This window comes from Podarcis bocagei (assembly GCF_964188305.1).
Source record: "Podarcis bocagei genome assembly, chromosome: 7".
NCBI classification, from domain to species: Eukaryota; Metazoa; Chordata; class Lepidosauria; order Squamata; family Lacertidae; genus Podarcis; species Podarcis bocagei.
This window is the reverse complement of record NC_138132.1, coordinates 41,456,440-41,475,911: the sequence shown is the minus strand read 5'-3', so window position 1 is coordinate 41,475,911 and position 19,472 is coordinate 41,456,440. Positions and strand designations below refer to the sequence as shown.

Sequence of the window (19,472 nt, the reverse complement as noted above, 5' to 3'; positions counted from 1 at the left end):
GGGACCCAGACTGAACATGGGAAGAAACGTACCTTTTTATTGAGGTCTAAGATTTCTCATGAGAAAAAACTGGACACAGAGCATTGGACAGGACCAAAGCGGTGTGTAGGGATCACCTCCTCACTGATTGTCAGTAGCAGTTCAGAAATAAAAGCTTCATTTGTAGCATGATGGGAGTTTCAAAAACAGACAGATAATCCCTTTGACAGCTAACTGTCACTCACAACCTTTGACAGAGAAACAAAAATGACTGCATCACATTTGTGTATCTGTTATGAGTGACTGACTGCCACTTCTTTACATTCAGGCTGCTAGATGTCCCCCCCCCCCCGGGGGGGGAGGGAAAGCATAAATAGTTTAAGCTAAGCAAAAGAAAATTCATCATTCTCATTCCGGGAGATCAGGTTCGATGGGATGTAACTGAGATGGGGATTTTAAAGTCCACAGCAGGAAAGAAGGAAGGTGCTGTTCTAGACCCAGTGTAAAAAGATGAACTGTTTGGTACATTCATAGTGTTGCTCTTCCAAAAGTGCAGACAGATGCTTTCCAGAATGACGTCTCTCCCTAAGAACACAAATAGAAAACAGAGAATATTTCTACCAGTGTATTAGTTAACATGAATTGGCAGAGATCTAAACAAAATGTGACATAACATCTACTCTCTCAGAGGAGAGGATGAACAATGAATAAGACAGTGGTCCATGTGATAGGTGTCTGATACCAAGCAACCTAGCCAATGTTTTTATTTAGGTTATTGGATTGCTAAATCTTCGAATTTTAGAAGCCAGGTTAGACTGTAACAACATACAGCAACTCACTCTAATGCAGTGTTTTTCAACCCTGTTTCTGTGGAACCTCTGGGTTTCACAGTCCTCTAGAAGCTCTGCAAAATTTTACAATGTCCTACCTCAGGCACTATATGTTCCCCTCTTGTGCCAGTCACACACACACACACACACACACACACACACCGCCCATGACCATGAATCACGGAAAGTCACCTAACTCACCAAGTCTCATATGGAAAGGTCCATTCTGATTTTTTTTAATGAACAATATACATTTATGAATATTCTTGATTTCTTAACTCCCCAGTGACATTGAATACTTGTTTGCAACTGACTAGAATTTATAACAGCATCTTTGCTTCCCATACGACATCAAGCCAAGATTAGTGGAAATTAAGGGCTGGTTTCACATTCCCAGGGACGTGGGTGGCGCTGTGGGTAAAACCTCATTGCCTAGGACTTGCCGATCGTATGGTCAGCGGTTCGAATCCCCGCGGCGGGGTGAGCTCCCGTCGTTCGGTCCCAGCTCCTGCCCACCTAGCAGTTTGAAAGCACTCTTAAGTGCAAGTAGATAAATAGGTACTGCTTTATAGCGGGAAGGTAAATGGCGTTTCCGTGTGCTGCGCTGGTGCTGGCTCGCCAGAGCAGCTTCATCATGCTGGCCACGTAACCCGGAAGTGTCTCCGGACAGCGCTGGCCCCCGGCCTCTTAAGCGAGATGGGCGCGCAACCCCAGAGTCGGTCACAACTGGCCCGTACGGGCAGGGGTACCTTTACCTTTACCTTTACTTCACATTCCCAGTTACCATGCATTCACAGCATTCACAGTGCTGAGCTTTTAATCCATGTTCACAAAACATTATCCAAAATGCACATTTATCCTGTACTTTGTTATAAAAGACTACTGTTGGATATATTGTTCCGCAAACCATTTCTAATGCAACTCCAGTCAAGGGGTGAACACTTTTGCAGGGGTGAAGACATCCCTGACCTGGCAAGGGTCCAAGGTGCGCACACAAGCAGAAACGAATCTGACACTAAGGCAGGTTGATGTGAACTGCTGTGGCAAAATGCTGTGAAATGCACCAATAAAACAACACTGAGCTATGTGAACACACCCTAAGATTAAATGCTTCTGGAGTCCTGGCTATGCAAGTGTTATGTGCAAACACAGTCAGTTATGGAGATGGTACTTGCATTGCTGAAAATTGCACAGGAGGTAGAAGGTAGCACAGGAGGCCAAATGAAAAAGCCAAAAGTTCATTCTCTCTGAAATGTCACAACTTGCTGAATTGCTTGCAAAGAGCTCCTAATTAGGGATGCTTCTGCCAGCAAAATCAGCCTCTGCATGATAGACTGTCACTTCTCTGTGTGGAAGGTTAGCTAAGAGCAGTACCTGAGCAAGAGGCATTAATTTGGGGATTTAACACTCGGGAGGACCTCTTATTTGCATTCTTCTCCAGATCCACCATTGGCATCTGTGTCCTGATGCAAAAACACAAACTACAACAATGCACAATTATACAAAGGCAGGAAGAGAGGGGTGCTGTAACAGAGAAACCAATCAAGCAGTAACATTACATCTGCTGTCCTGGAAATAGCTGTGCTAGGTAGGCAACTATCATCACTAAATGCAGAGAGAGGCTGTCTAAGGCCCAAAGCAGCTGTGTCTGGGCACGTGGCTACTATGTTCATGCTATTTTCACTAATATCTTTTGTACATATTACTTGGCTGGTGAACAGCGTTGCAAAATTCAGAGGAGTGCATTTATGGAAGGATGACTGGGGTTTGGGTTGCAAATTGTTCAATCTTGTGCAAGTTTGGTGGATTCACCTTTAAATGCAAACTAAATCAAATTTCTCCATCATCCTTAGGCAAATTTTGGGCTCCTAGGCAAAAGCCAACCCAGCCTTCTAGTAAACATATCCCACACCCAAAAGTACTTAGAGATTCACACTACTCACCTTAGAACATGGACATAGCCAGGATTTATATTGGGGGGCAGGCTTTATGTTAGGGGGGGAAGAACCTCAGCTAGGTATTTTGTATTGATTAACTTGATGGGGGGGGTGACTGCCCTTCCCCACACCCTCCCTTGGCTATGCCCAGGCCCTAGAAATTTCCCCCTCCCCACTTTTCATGGGAATGAAGGCCAGGCGAACGTCTGTGTGTTTCTGTTTGTATTGTGTGGAAGGACTTTGTCCGGCCCTATCTCAGAGTCTCCTGCAAGTTCCTCCCAGTTCAATGCCACAGGTGTTTGGTGGTGTTCAGATGCTACCCCCACCCCTCTCCCATCCTGCACATGCATGTCTTACCGAGGACAAATTGGCCTCCACATCATTCAAATTCCATTCACTTGCAGATATAGTGGGGTTGAAAACCTAAAACAAACAAGGTGTAAGATGAACCACAGCTAAAAAACATCAGGAGGATATAAGGTTTTTGCTTCATTTGATTCCTGCTCTGCCCACATTGGGGTGGGGGGGTATGTCAAGACCCTTATTATCTTTTACCATTTACCATTCAGAAACCAGTTAGTTCAATGTGTGTGAGGAGTTTATGGATTTGAAGACTTGTATCTGCTCTAAGGGTGCCTTCTACAACTTTGAAAAACAAGAATGATGGAACTATAAAACTCTTATCATGGTTAGACAAAAACTTACATCCAAAGGACTGGCAGCTTCGAGATTATACTGCTGGTTTCTCAGTAGGATCTGAAGGCCTTCCAGATTCAAATCAGCACCATCTAAAGGATCAGAGATTTCTGCTCTGTGAAAACACAAGAGGAAGAGTTGCCCACTGGGATTCAGGTTAAGCATTTGTATAACAGGTGGATCAACACTCTTTCCCCCCCATCTGTTGTCCAAGGAACAAAAGGCAAGGGCATGGTGTTTTGTCTTCCCCCATTTTATCTTCATAACAAGTTTCTGAAGAAAGTTATAGGATTGTCCTATGAGTCTCATGCCGGGATCCACTTCCTAGCTTAACCTGGAATTAGGTTAAGTTATAGACCAAGAATGGGGAGCCTGTGGCCCTCCAGATGTTGTTGGACTCAAGCTCCCATTAGCCCCAACTGGAATAGCCAATGCTCAAGGATGATGGGAATTGTAGTCCAGATCATACAGAGGGACACACACTCCCCATCTCTGCCACAGTTCTTTTTGCTGTGATGAGCGCCGAAAGAATCAGTGTTTTGCTAGTTGTATCCTCAGGATCCCCTAAAGCACAAGCAAATATCTGCATAGCTGCAACTACTAAAGCCTTCATGCAATACTCTCCATCCACAAGCAATGAAACAGTGTGGTGCTAGAGCACATAGTGGCGCTCCTCCCCTCACCTGTCTAGAGGTGCCCTTCTGCCTCTTCTGTCAAGTGTCTGCAAACTTGCTGGCTGTGGCACATCGCAGCTCCCTCTGCCGTCTAACACAGACTGAACCATGGCAACAGGCAACACAGGAGGGTCTGAGCAGACATTACAGCCAATCAAGGGGACAGCAGGATCTGTGGATGCGGCTTTCTGCTCAGGGCTAATGGGTTCTTCCTTGACCAGCAGGAGGCAGGTTTCCCTGAACCAAAGACAAGTTTCAGCACCACCCTGATGCTATTTTTCCTTTCAGCTCACTCCAGGGCCAAACTAGGCAACACAGCAGAAACCAACGTGCATGAAAGTCAGTTCCTTCCCCCATATCAAGGGGAGGGTGCAAAATGGAGAGGAGAAGCAGTGGGCATGAATACAGTGTGGTATGGTGGTTAGAGTGTTGGACTAAGCCTGTGAGGCCAGGGCTAAAATTTCCAAGCAGCCAGGAAACTCACTGGGTGACCAATAACTGTTTCTCAACTAGCCTACCTCACAGGGCTGTTGTAAGGATAACATGGGGAAGACGAGAACCATGCACACTGCCCTGAGGTTGTTGGAAGAAAGGTGGGATATAAATGCAATAAAATAAATAAATATTAGAAATACTAATTGAGAGAATGGGGGACAGGGGAATGAAAGGGAGAAGTGGCAGGGGGAACCTTTTTCGATATTCTCACTATAGGAAGAGTCCATCCTGCAAAAGCAGCATTATAAGCAGACGACTGAGCATAAATCCACCACTAATGCATTATTATTGCACCAGTGACGCAGAATTATAGAATCATTGAATTGCAGAGTTGGAAGGGATCCCGAGGGTCATCTAGTCCAACCCCCTGCTATGAAGGAACCTCAACTAAAGTATCATGTTGCAGAACACACACGGGAGTGGGGGGGGGGGAGACAAAAACCACCCGTCTGGAAGAGCCCCTAATGGCAAAGCTGGCCCTGGCCTATTCAGTCTCCTGTGGCATTTATTTACAGTGGCGCCCCGCAAGACGAAAGCCTCGCAAGACGAAAAAGCCGCTAGACGAAAGGGTTTTCCGTTTTTCGATGCGCTTCGCAAGACGAATTTCCCTATGGGCTTGCTTCGCAAAACGAAAAAGTCTTGCGAGTCTTGCGATTTTTTCCCTTCCCCCCTTTTTCTAAGCCGCTAAGCCGCTAATAGCCTTTTAGCCGCATAGCCGCTAAGCCTTTAATAGCCGCTACGCCTTTAATAGCCGCTAAACTGCTAATAGCGCTAATCCGCTAAGCTGCTAATAGGGTTGCTTCGCAAGACGAAAAAACCGCTAAACGAAGAGACTCGCGGAACGGATTAATTTCGTCTTGCGAGGCACCACTGTATTTATGTCTGTCTGTCTGTCTGTCTGTCTCCTACATCCATCCATGTTGCTCACCAAAACACTTGATTTTTCTTACCTCTCCCTGTTGGAAGTAGGCTGCATGACCACAGCATTAGATGGTGACACTTCAGTAACATCTGATATTATTGGCCCTCCAGGGACAGCAGGGCTGTTTAAGCACGAAGCAGGTTCTGCAGATGGCTGCAGGCAAGGATGGGGGGGGAAAGACATATTTTTTAACAATGCAACAGTAAAGCGTCCCTGTAATGGTCAGCAGTGCAGCTGGGTAATGTTAGACTATAGACTTAAGTCATGTGTGGGGAGCTGCTCTATATAGTACCTGCACCAATTGGCCAGTGTGGTGTAGTGGTTAAGAGCGGTAGTCACGTAATCTGGGTAACCGGGTTCGCCTCTCCGCTCCTCCACATGCAGCTGCTGGGTGACCTTGGGCCAGTCACACTTCTTTGAAGTCTCTCAGCCCCACTCACCTCACAGAGTGTTTGTTGTGGGGGAGGAAGGGAAAGGAGATTGTTAGCCACTTTGAGACTCCTGAAGGGGAGTGAAAGGCGGGATATCAAATCCAAACTCTTCTTCTTCTTCTTCACCAATTGGAGGCTGGACTATATTAAATTTGAGACCACTTCAAGTCATAGAATCACAGAACTGTAAAGTTGGAAGGGAAGCCAAGGGTCACCTAGCCTTGCAATGCAGAAATTAAAGCTAAATAATCCCTGAGAGATGGTCAACCAACCTCTGTTTAAATATCTGCAATGGAGGAGAGTCCACTCACTACCTTACAAGGTACTGAACAGCTCTTACCATCAGGAAGTTCTCTCTAATGTTGAGTCAGAATCTCCTTTCTTGTAATTTGAATCCTTTGGTTTGGGTCCTACCCTCTGGAGCAGCAGAAAACAAACTCGCTCTATCCTCCACTAGGCAGTCCTTTAGATAACTGAAGATGGCGATCATATCACCTCTCCCTCTACATTTCTCCATGTTAAACATAGCTAACTCCTGTTCCTCATAAGGCTTGGTTTCCAGACCCTTTATCACCTGGGTCTCATGCCTCTGCACATGTTCAAGCTTGTCAATATCCTTCTTAAACTGTGGTGAATACCCCTCAATTCCTGTAATCAATAAAGTTGTGGCCTAATTTGACCCATTAACCTTAAACTCTTGTGTCTTGTGTCTTTATTTCCTTGGGGGGGGGGGGGACTCGCCACGCAAGTGTTTTTTCCAGTCAAGTTTATTTTGTTAACTTTATTGCTCACTTTTTTAAACAAAGTAACTCCAAGTGACTTACAAAAGAACCAAACAGATAGATACATTGAAAATGGGATAACGGAAAACAAAGAAAAATCTAAAAGTCAATTCTATTTTTTAGAAACTGGATTAAAACATGCCCCCTCTGAGGCCACAGATGATTAAAAGCCAAAGGGCCTGGTGAAACAGAGATGTGCTGCCTACAAGTTTCTTTTGCAAAACATGGAGGCATTCTTGAGTGGAACAATCTGATTTAAATGAATTAGAATTTAAATTTAACTGAATAATTGATTAAATTTGCATAGATGCGAACATGAATAAAGCAACTACTGTATCTTGAGGGGGGCAGAAGCATGACTCCTTTGCTTTGAGATGAAGCACACAGGCCCTTGTTTCAGCAGGGACCATTTAAAAAGAGGAAATGTTTCCTATATGTGAAAGAATGTCTGCTTCTTCCTAGATGGCACCTTCTGTCACTCACAGTGTTTGCAAGTATCTGTACTGAAAGGGTAACCTAGTGTGACAAAGCATGTGTTTTGCGTGCAGTAAGTCCCAGGTTCGGTCCCTGGCATCTCTAGTAAGGGCTGGAGAAGTCTACCGTCTGAAATCCCAGAGACCTGCTGCCACTCAGTGCTGTACACAACAAATACTGAGCAAGATAGATCAGCGATCCAACTCAGGGAAAAGACAGCTTCAGATGTATGTTTAAAAATAATTAAAACGTTTTTTAGAAGTTTGATTAATCGCTAGCACCTTGCAAATAAATAAGAGCAGGCAAGAAGACTAAATTAGATGGACATTATCCCAAACTCACCGATTGGATGAAATACGAGTCATGAATGGGATCCAAAGACAAATGCTTCCTGAACTTTGTCATTTGTGGAGCAGAGTTGCCATCATCCAGCATAAGAGGTCTGTTGAGAGAAGGAAGCCCAAATCCTTAATCTCAGCCACTCAGCTGTGTGACTTGTAAGAACACTATCACAAGCTCACTGGTTCTGGGGGTGAGTGTTGAATCTTTCCAGGGGCAGCTAGAGGAAAGAACAGCTGGCGCTTCTTTGGGGTTTTAGGAGGCTTCTCAGCTGATCAGGTGGCACTTGGAAACACAAACACATGGAAACTGCTCCATGAAGTCCAGGCTCCCCACTCATTCAAAGCAATTTCCACAACACCAGCCTTCTTCAACCTGGTGCCCTCCAGATGTTTTGGACTACAACTCCCATCAGCCCCTGCCAACACTAGTCACACCACCCCTCGCTCACAAATACAGTAGCTTGTGCTCCGAAGCCCAGAGCTGTGGGGTTGCTACTCCTTAACTAGAGTCCTAAATTAGACCTCCCCTTGGTCTACTCCAGCAAGGCAGCTCTAATGTTCCTAGGCTGTCCATATGGCAAACCATCACAGGCCTTCCCTAGACTTTGCATCTGTTTACAGCCAAATAATAAGCTCACTTAATAGGTTTGGCAGTCCCATAGGTGCACCTCCCCCCCCACGCCCCCTGTAATGATATTACTGGAAAACCTCTCTGTGGTTTCCCCAGGGGACCTTGCCTCCACTCCCCTTTCTCTTCAAATTTTCTTCTTTCAATCCCCTGTATACCACTAAAACAAAGGTCACAGCAAGCTGACAGGGTGGTTCTCCAAGGGCACTGAATGAGACCTGTCAGCAGCTCTGACTCATCAGTTCCCAGCCCCATTCATTTTTCTGTCACCATGGTGCCCAGGTCTGGTGACCTACCACGCCACTTAGAGCTGAGCTGGGGGGGGGGTTAAAATGAAGGGTGAGCCCCCAACTAGTTTCTTGCCCGTGCATGTCCATGCAGTCACATGAGGGTACTTACAGCTTTCTCTTTATTCCAGCATTGCTGGGGCTGGACTGGAGCTGGCCGAAGAGAAACTGAATCAGCTGTCAGGGGAAATCAAGGTCAGGTGTTTGTCAGTCAGCACAGTGATTCAGCACTCCACCGTCCACCTCTCTGCTCACACAAGGAGGAGCTCCCTTCCAGGGGAAGGAGGGCTGCAAGCATCTGCTTTGCATGGAGAAGATCCATGCTTTGCATGGAGATCTAGGTTCAACCCCCAACGTCTGTAGGTAGTGCTTTGAGAAGCTCCCTAAACTGCAGTCCTGGAGAGTCACATCCAGTCTGTGTAGACAACACAGAGCTAGATTGAGCAATGATCTGACTTGATGTAAGGCAACTTCTTATATAAGGCAACTTTCAAGTTTCCAAAAATGAAGGATAGGGGCAGGCAAGATGAGACAGACACGGCCATCTTCCTCGACATGAATGTAAGCATACATCAAACGTGTGCACTCTTCTATGAATGCAGTGAACATGCAACACTTGGAATAGGAAGGGACACTTGGGGAGGGTGGTCATATTGATAGATGCTACCCTGCCCAGGGGCAACAGAAGGCACCCCAACTTTGTGCCACATTGGATCAGAAACCTGGGTGATTCCTGAGATGAAATGTAGCTACCCTGGTCCCGAAGCATCTGCACAAATTCAGAAAGCTTGTCTTCTTCAGGCTGTGAGGGCAAGGACAGATGGAAATGTGTGTGTGTGTGTGTGTAAACATGAGGCTTTGCATGGCTGGAATGTAGCCTATTGTGCAGAGGCAAGAGTCCATTCTGTTGCTCCACCCACTTTTGCCTCTATCCCTGCCCAGCGTTGGCATGTGGCACCTAAGAGGTTGCCCATGTGGGAATGCCGCTCATGAGGAAATATGCCCTTTGGGTTGAAAAAGTTTCCCACTCCTGTATCAGATGATCCCATCTGCTGCACAGAACCACATTCCCAGAAGTTCCTTGAGAAAGCCATGACCATTGACCATGTGCCAATTTCAGTGAAGCCAACCACCCCCCAATCTGCAAGTAGCAAATACCCCCCACCACATTATTGGCATCAACAGAAACATTACCTTGTTGATCACTTTCTCATGCTGTGAATGATTCTGCCTGAGACACACAACTTCCCTCCACAAAACTTCATTCTGCCTGAAAGGAATAGAGAACCACAGGCTGAGGGCACAGTCTCTCAATGAATCAACAGTGAATGCGCACTTGTAGGTCTTTGTGATTCTGACAGCAATCTTAAACAAACCTACGACGGAATAAGCACAACTGACCTCAGTGGGACTTCTTTCTAAGATAACATTTATAGGATTGCACTGACAATCTGGAAAAAATAAGTGCCAGTAAATTTTGTTTCCCTTACTAAAGGGAGGGGAAGGTTGCCCTTAAAGCACCTTTAGAGTTTTATATATAGAAATCTAACTATGAGGCTGCATCAAATTTTGTTGTCTTCTCTCTATGGGTCTATTCGGACCCACTGCCACAACTCCTGCCAAGATCGGGCACAGGCCTTGGGCTCTTGCACTCAACTGGAGAGAGTCTACAGTTATTTGAACGTCAGGCCTCCCTTAACCTTTGACATAGAAATCGTAAGTTTGACATCTGGAGTAAAGACGGGCCCATATTCAGGTAACTGCAGTATCTTTACCTTCTGTGGAGGCAAGTCTCATCCAAAGAGGCCAAAAGTAACATTCCAGCTGCATGTACACGGAATTCTCCCAGTAGTCAGACTGGGTACAGGTAATATGCCACAGAATCATAGCACTGTGGAGCTGAAAGGGACCCCCGAGGGTCATCTAGTCCTACCCCCTGCAGTGCCAGGATGCTTCTGGTAGCATTCACTTACTGCTTCATGTCCTGCACCTGACACTCCATTGTCTCTTGCTGACCCCGGAGGATCTGGATCTCGTACAGTAATCGGCTAAGGTCTTCTTGGCGCATCTTGGTTTCTTCACTTTTCACAATGGATACCTGAAGAAACAACCAAAGAAAGAAGCAGAAATAGAAGGATAAATTGTGTGAGGTAGGAAACACAATCCAGGGAATGCTAAATGCAACTAAGGCCCTCTTCATCCAGTGCATTCCTGAGCTTTTGCAAGCGTACTCCTAAAAATGCAGTGGGCGAATGTCAGGGAAACATAAGGACATTTGCTGGCAAGTGTTATGTATATCTGGTGAGGACACCTTCCCTTGTCCGGAGCCTGGACTATGGCAGGGGCGATCCCTGATGTCACACAATCTCTTCCAGGTTTAGATAATCCTACAGAGCTCAAGCTGGGAAAGAGGGTGGGAAAAAACAACAACAACAACAACAACATAATGCTTGCAGTTTTAATAGGTTTGTTCATTGAATATTTTAATTGTGGATGTTGATTTTAATGTTTTTATGCAATTATTTATTGCATATTTTAATTATGTGTGACTATATTTTGGTAATTGGTTTTATACTTGAAAAATCACTTAGAAGCCGTTTTGGCAAGTAACTGGTTTCTAAATTAAATATAATAATGATAATACTGTGTAGTGTATGCAGCTGCCCTAAGTCCCATTGGACTCAATGCCTCCTTCACTAGGACTTGATAGGGATGAATGTTTTCTTTTTTTTGTATTGGGCTACTCTTGTGTTATTAATATACCACCTGCATGGTGAAAGGTAATTTCTATCCTCTCCCAAGCAGGCCGTACGTAGCACATGATCACAACAGCCTAATTAAGCTACTTGCATTTCCTACCTTCCTTTTGATGTGCTCAAGGAGGTGTTCATGGCCTTGTAGGAAATAAAGGTGCTGGAACTCAGTGTCATCACGTTCGGGCTTGACAAGGCCGCCTTGTTCAATGTTCACCACTTTCCTAAAGCCATCTAAATGGACAAACAGAAGCCTGGTGAAAAGCAGGAGGACGGGTGGGGTGGGGTGCTGATTTACACATTAGGTATACATCTATGACTGCACAAAAGTGTGAATGTGGCAAACACGTGCTTGCAAACCAATGTGCCAGTTCTAGAGGACAGAGAGACAAAGCATCTGTCAAAATCCCAGATCAGCAATAAGTCTACATCTTCAATATTTCTACTATTCCCACTTTGTGTGGAGCCCCCAAGAAGGTGGGAGGCAGTGGAGAATTCTCAGTGTGCCTACCCTTGCTAGCTGCTGATATATAACTTTTTATTTATGTCTCTATTGTTTTTATCTCAATTCTTCGAAGAGAAGTGAGATTTAAAAACTGGTATCCCATTTATTTCACCTTTAAACAGTGCCTCTTTGTGATGCTGCTCACCAGTACAGAGTACCTGGCACCTTTTTTCTTCTTCTTTTGCAGCTCTTGGCAGCCATTCTATGTGAATATATCATAAACTTAAATGCCTCTAACAAACATTAACTTACTAGGTTGCCAAATACTTAAGTTGGCTCTAGTGCTTCTGCTTTTTAGGTTTAGCAACGTACTAAAACCACATTTTAAAAGTACAAAATTCATTTTAATCATACAAGCAAGACTGTACTTTCTAAATCTTGGGAATGTTACTTACACATGTTCAGTTGTCGCACAAAGCTGGCCATATTGTTGTGTTTGAAATACTTAGGCAGCACCTCCTTGGCAAACCGACTCTGATCAAAAACATGGAAGCTGGAACCATTCTTTAAAGGGAAAAAAAGAGTTAAACAATGTTAGCTACCTGCTCATTACTATAAAGCTCTAATGCTAAACTGAGATTCTACAAATATGTGAAACTGGATTAATAACAAACCAGCATTTTCAAACAAAGGACGGGCTGAAATTTGCATCCTGGCTGTCATTTCTGAGGTGTGTTTGTTGGCGCTTTACTTCACATTTAGATACTTGAAAATCTAAGAGTGAGGCTTGTGGCGGCTTAGAGACGTAACGCTATTTTATCATGACATTTGAGGGAGGCAAGCTCACTTTGTCAGATGCATTAAGCAATAGCTTAGTGGGCAAGTATAGAAAGGAGAAAACTGTATGTTGAATGACAATGCAATGCAAAAATCGCAGTCACTAACAAACAATGCCTCTTGGCAGAGAACCACAGGCACCGAGTGTGTGGGGCTGTGGGTACTCCAGCCCCCACAACTTTCCCCACAAATTTTTGTGCAGGACCATGCATGTCCCGGGTGCAGGTGTGGGTGCACCTGATGTCAGCATGCCCAGCACCCCCCCCCCAGGAAACCTGCTGCACTCAGCCCAGCCAGGCACACTGAATGAACCATCTTGTAAGCCAGGTTTTATTTTCTCAGGTGTGTAATTTGGTACCTCAGCACCAGACAGGCACTTAAGACTGCTGTCTTCATCGTGAAACACCAACCCATAAGCAGACCTCATTGTTGCAACATCCAACCTGATTTTTCTACCAAATAATAATAAAATCCCCATCCAACCCCCCTCCTTCCCACTTTGTGTATCATTTTGCCTGATGGAAGTTTTGAAGAACTGGAAAGGTCGCCACATTTTTGTAACTTCTTGGTTTGTCCTAATAAAATTACAGTATCCCTTATCTTTGGAACTTTTTTCTTATGGACCACAAGGCTTCCCTTGGTTTTTTTTTATTATGATCTGCCAACAATACAAACATTGTAGTGTGTAATAAACTGTGGTTCAGTGTTGGCGGTGCGAATCCCTGTGACGGTGAGCTCCCGTTGCTCGGTCCCTGCTCCTGCCCACCTAGCAGTTTGAAAGCACGTCAAAGTACAGTGGTGCCCCGCAAGACGAATGCCTCGCAAGACGGAAAACCCGCTAGACGAAAGGGTTTTCCGTTTTTGAGTTGCTTCGCAGGACGAATTTCCCTATGGGCTTGCTTTGCAAGACAAAAATGTATTGCGAGTCTTGAGATTTTTTTTCGCTCCCCCCCCCTTTTCTAAGCCGCTAAGCCGCTAATAGTCTTTTAGCAGCTAAGCCGCTAAGCCTTTAATAGCCGCTAAACCGCTAATAGCGCTAAGCCAAGCCAAGCCGCTAATAGGGTTGCTTCACAAGACGAAAAAACCGCTAGATGAAGACACTCGCGGAACGGATTAATTTCGTCTTGCGAGGCACCACTGTACAAGTAGATAAATAGGTACCGCTCTGGCAGGAAGGTAAACGGTGTTTCCGTGCGCTGCTCTGGTTCGCCAGAAGAGGCTTAGTCATGCTGGCCACATGACCCGGAAGCTGTACACTGGCTCCCTCGGCCAGTAAAGCGAGATGAGCGCTGCAACCCCAGAGTTGGCCACAACTGGACCTAATGGTCAGGGGTCCCTTTATCTTTTTGTCTGTTTCTTAGTGAAGTGTGTTATTTAAAATCCCAGAATGTGTACACACAGATACTCTGCATATATGTATGTAGATATAACACCTACTCTTAACTGTGGGCTCGTTCACACTTTGCTCATCCTGCACCTAGAAAGCATGAGTCCAAGAGGCTTTCCACTTGTGCTGTGCTTCCCAAGCACAGATCTGAGTGGTTTTTTGTTTGCCTCACGGGTTTCCCTGGGAAAACACGCTATTTACTGCTAAATCAGAACAAACAGCAATCCGCAGAAAACCCGATTGCCATTTGGGCCGACTCGGCACTAAACCGTGGGTTTTCTCTGGGGAATGTGCCTGAGCAAATGGAATCATGAACAGTCCCTGTGTGTGGATATCAATATATCTCCTCTTCCCAATTATAGATCTCGGCACATTACACACTACTAGTTTCCAATTCTAAATAGGGATCAAGCTTCCTTGCTAGAAGGTGGTGACAGAGAAAGCCCCCCCCCCATACCCATTCAGCAGTAATTGTGTCCACCGCAATCTGAGGGAGTCCGCTCCACTGTTGAGCAGCTCTTACCATCAAAAAGCTCTTCCTTTACTGATGGCTGCAAGAGTTGTTATAGTTAGGAAGTGGAAGTAGCAAAGTGAATATAAAATGGAAGAATGGTATAAAGAGGTGTGGGATATAGCTATTAATGATAAATTAACATGTGCTATTAAGGTAAAACAGGAAATATGCAGGAGAAATTATTCTGAGGAGATATGGAAGGTATTTGTAGAATTTGTACTGTTAAAACTGAAATGGGTCAAACCACCGCAAGAGGTGTTGAATTTTTGGGAGGGTGGATATTTAAAAATGGAATGGTCTTGGGGGTGAGGTGCACATTTTTATTTTCTATTATTACTTTGTTAAACAAAGGTCTTCCTAATGTACCTGACCTCCTTAGTCAGCAGTGGAAGTTAGAAGTCCTCCAGTGAACTGCTGCTGTTCAGACCCCAGTAACCCCAGTACTGACAAAATAACAGTTCTTTTTTTCTTTAAAAAATGTTTATGGGTACTCTCATTTTCCTACTCATATTGAAACACTGCCTCCTCAATGAGACCAAACTTCGATTCACAAAATGTTTAGGGGTTTGCGTACCCCTGTGTACCCCCAGGAAAAAAGAACTGGTTTTACTGGCTGCCACAGTCAAGTGTAATTCTATAGTGCTAAAGGAAAGCAAGTAGCCCACAAGCTTCTGTGAAATATGCACCTCCACTATTTTATCAAATGATCCATTAAACAAACTTTAATAAAATGAGGTCTACCGTATTTTAGTGGATGGCAAGAGACTGAACTGACCCCAGAGGGACTCATCAGGTAAGGGTGGAACTGGGCAATTCCATGAAAAAGTCAACTTACAGAACCATTTTTCATTTCCATATATAGTTATGGTATTCTGTATCCCTGTAAAAATAATTTCCCAGTTTCGTTATCTGAAAACAGTTTTTCCAAGTAGCATCCAGCTGCATGGGACACAAGGTGACCCAGAATGTCTCTATTTCTCCATCTAATCTTCAGTTAAAGACCTCACCAAGTAAATCGACAATAGGTTCACAATCCTTTATTGTACTGATACTTTTGCTTTCCCATTTGGTAAACTGAGAAGAAAATTTGTATTAGGAACACAATCAGATGAGTTTAGGACAATAAAGCCTAGTTGGTTGAGTGGCTTATGTTGGTCACAAAAACACATGCTCTCCCCCCCCACCCCCCCCACCCACCAAATGAAAATAAAAATGTTCTGGTTTAACTTTATTCTCTTCTTTGATTTCATTAGCATCAAGATGTGATGCTCCCTGAAACGTGTTTTACATGCAAAGTTCTTGTGATCAACATTACTCCATAATGTGCAACTTACATAGCATATGTGGTTATTTGTGTGATTTAACTCCCAGTTCATACCTGCCTAACATCTCGTGTTATGTGAGACAACAGATGTGTGTGGCAGGGGCCAGGTGGCATAGCTTCTCCAAAATGAAGAAGTTTGAAGTGAAGGCTGTAAAGGGTCTTCTAGGCACAGAAATAGTTTTTTAACTCTCTGCCTTGAAGCGGGGCGGAGCCCTCTCAACACCATCTCCAAAAGCCCCAGGATGCTTGTAGACTCAAGGGTATTTTGTGTTTTAATTCCACAATCCCTGATTTTTACAAAACATATACTTACACACTTCTTATGGATAATCACCTGAAAATATTACTTACTGAAACTGTCAACCTTGATTAATATTACATTGGCATTTGTCAATTACCACCAGTAATTTTTTATCATAAGAACAGTAAAAATTTAGACGTTTGCAGTGGAAACTTTCCACCCCATGTCTCTGTCCTAGAATAACATGCTTCCCTGCTCTTCCTCCTCAAGCAGGTAGAGAACTTGGGAAACTTTCGACCATGGCTTGCCATGCTGTACGGATTCAAAACTGGGACTACCAAGCAAGTTTCAAAGGTGGCTTGTTTGAAGTTAGGACTACTTAATGTTAACCACAGTTTATTGGTTCAGACAAAACACACAGCAGTTGACAAGAAGCAAATGCTTCCAAGTCCTCCTGCGATCAGGGAAGAGGCTGGAGAGGATGATAGGTTCATTTACATCTTACCAATCCATAGTTTAGTGAGGCAGTGGGAAACCTCCAGCATGTTGGGCCTAATTAGACCCACATCATCATGGTGCACTGGGCAAATCCCACCCAAATTTTCCAGGCCTATCATCATGTACGACATCAAGTATGGAAAAGTTCAAGCCATGGCCAAAAAGAAGAACTGGGAATGAACATCAAGTGTACTCCTAATTCTTTCCTTTAAAGTTAAGTCACCTAGTGTTTTGGTGACATCAGGTTACTGGTGAGTGCAAGAGCAGAACATCCAGTCTGCTGGCCGGATCCTCTTAAACACCCACAGTTTACTGTGATGTCCAAGTGCAGTATGAGGGAGATCAACTCAGTCCCAAGTAGGATTAAACATCTGTCAACTCATATTTGTGTGCTTGTGCACATATATGTATCTAGAGCAAAACAGTGCATTTTAAACTTTTCTTAAAAAGTACAGTTTTGGAAAAGGACAGCATTCTATGTTAGTCATGGAGCAGACCGACATAAATCATTGGGTTTACATAAGTAAAGTCCATTGGTTTCAATGGCTCTAAGTATTACTTAGCTGAGCACCACCCAATGTTTCAGAATTTAAATTTAATGTATTTTTTTTTTACTTTTATGGAATACTGTTATCCATATTGAGAATGATAAAACCAGACCACGAACCAGTTCTCAGTTAGAATTTGCTCAAGATGCAGGCAGGATTTTTTCTATTTTAAATTCACAAACAAGAGTGGTCTGAAAGGAGGGAAGAGAATGAACCAAGGAAAGTACCCCGGCTCACTTTCTTTCCATCATTACTTCCAACAGAGATAAAACATTCACACTGAAAATATGATTTAAAAATTCTCACCAACAAATTTAACTACTGATTCTAAAGTCTGGTTTGAGACATTTAGAGGGTAATTTTATAGAAAAGTCCTGCAGATTTGAGCACCACCACACTTAGAGGCATTCGAGACATATATCCCATGTTCAGAGGTCAGGTGGAACTAGTTGAATCCTACTAATTTCTGCTTCCAGCAAAAACAAAAACAAACAAACAAACAACCCCCCCCCCCGCAAACATTATATTTTCTCCATATCAGCCAATGACCATTGACACACTTCATTACCTGTAATCAGAATAAACTAGCAGTGCTTTTAGGTTATAAGATAAATGAAACAGCAGCCAGTAATGTGCAAAAACTAATTTTTAGAGCCACCAAGAAACGCTTCACAAGCTACTAAAATGTAGCAACTGAAAGGGAATTAAAATCACCATAGAAAAATAACCTTTGTGCATACCCTCCAACATTTCTCCAATGAAAATAGCTTCCCCTTTCCCAACATGGTGTCCTCATGATATTGCTGGGCCCCAGCTTCCAGTGAGCCAGGGTGGTTTAGTGGTTAAGTTAAAGTCTCAGACTAGGACCTGGGAGACCAAGGTTTAAATCTCCCACAAAGCTCACTGGGTGTCTTTGGGCCAGTCACTTCCACTCAGTCTAGCCTAGCTCACACAGTTGTTGTGGGGTTAAATGAGGAGGCAGAGAACAGTGTATGTCACACTGAGCTCCTTGGCAGTATGACCACAGATTATCAGGCAGCCATAGAAGGTATCTGGAAGGCACAAGGCTGAGAAAGGTGGGAAGGCCCATTGCCTTCCCACGCAAGATGACAGCTATGGACAGACAGTTGTGAAATAAACAAACAGGTGATCAAAACAGCTCCAGGAACAACTCTATAGGGGAAGGCAGCTACAATTTCATGGGCAAATGTGACAAATTTTAATTTCTCATTTAGTTTTTCGCATCAGTTTGCAATTCATTGGCATTTCAGTGCAAGTTTCTCCCAGTCTGCACATTTTTGCAAAACAATGTTCCTTAATATTTGTATATTAATTATTATTTGTGTAATTATTTTAACTAATAATATACATTCCTATGTGCACTTTACCCATTTTTTGCAAACATTGCTTGGCTGGAGAATTTCATTGCAAAATTTGGAGAATTATGAATTTGAAGGATGGCCATGTCTTGGTTCACATATTGTTTAGGAAAGTGTGAATGAGTTTAAGCTCACCTTTAAATGTGAACCAAATTGAATTTCTCCCCCCTCACCAGTAGGGAACCAACTGATGCACCATCATGCAGAATGAAGTGCTGGGGTTCTGGCCCACAGATTGTAGGTGGGGAGTTGCATTTCCAAGTGCTCCCCAGTGGGGAAAGCTCTTCACAGACAACAAACAAGCACATCAAGCTTAGCACACAGCCTTCTCCCTCAGGGGCAGAGTTTTCTCCCCAATATACTAAGCTTATTACATTCAGGAAACTTATGCTGGGAACATAGAACCAACCAGCTTGACACTCCAGCCCACCTACAGTCTGAAGCACTGTAGCCCAGAATTCCATCATCTCAAGTCTGTCTGATGCACAAACTAGACCTTACATTTGAGTAACCCCCACTGAACTCAATACGGCATAAAAATAAACATGTATAAGACTGGTTAGGTTAGGTACCTGAAAAATACCAGTTGTACACATCACTCTCAGAGACCACTGTGTGGTTTCTGGCCAACAAAGCCCCTGTAAGTTGCGCATGGCACACAGTGCCCTACAAGGGCTTGTCAAACACCAAACTAGCAGCTCCCAACGTTAGTTGTACTCACAATACTCCAACAGATGAGATGGTTGGTCTCAGGATCTTCTACCAATGTCCACAGCTTGGTGAGGAACGCTGGTACGTTACTGGGGTAGCCATCCATAGCCAAGGAAGTGGATGAGTCCTGCATAGTTTTTTTTGTGGTGCTCTGACTACACTAGTGCCATGATCTCTTGCCCCACAGCAAAGCTCCCTTTCCTTTCTGTGCGTGTGTCAGAGGGAGAAACAAAACCATTTAGCGATCCAGGCAGAGCCGAGAAAACATCCTCCTCCCACAAAAATCACATCAGCAATGCTGCTGGCTCTCTCCCAAGCCCAGCACAATGGGCAGGCATGGCCAACCCTCGGGTTGAACA

The 19,472-nt window shown here is 44.1% G+C and overlaps 1 protein-coding gene across 1 annotated transcript; it reads right to left on the bottom strand.

The window, feature by feature from the left end:
• Positions 1-17: 17 nt before the first annotated feature.
• Positions 18-19,289, bottom strand: HSF4 (heat shock transcription factor 4). Its single transcript, XM_081200857.1, has 13 exons — positions 19,124-19,289; positions 12,130-12,238; positions 11,336-11,463; positions 10,450-10,574; positions 9,671-9,746; positions 8,589-8,653; positions 7,563-7,662; positions 5,562-5,686; positions 4,126-4,353; positions 3,452-3,557; positions 3,104-3,169; positions 2,184-2,290; positions 18-564 (listed from the first exon to the last, which is right to left on the bottom strand). Exons 1-12 carry the CDS (start codon positions 19,244-19,246, stop codon positions 2,231-2,233), a joined length of 1,311 nt encoding a protein of 436 aa, XP_081056983.1. The 5' UTR covers positions 19,247-19,289; the 3' UTR covers positions 18-564; positions 2,184-2,230.
• Positions 19,290-19,472: the final 183 nt, after the last annotated feature.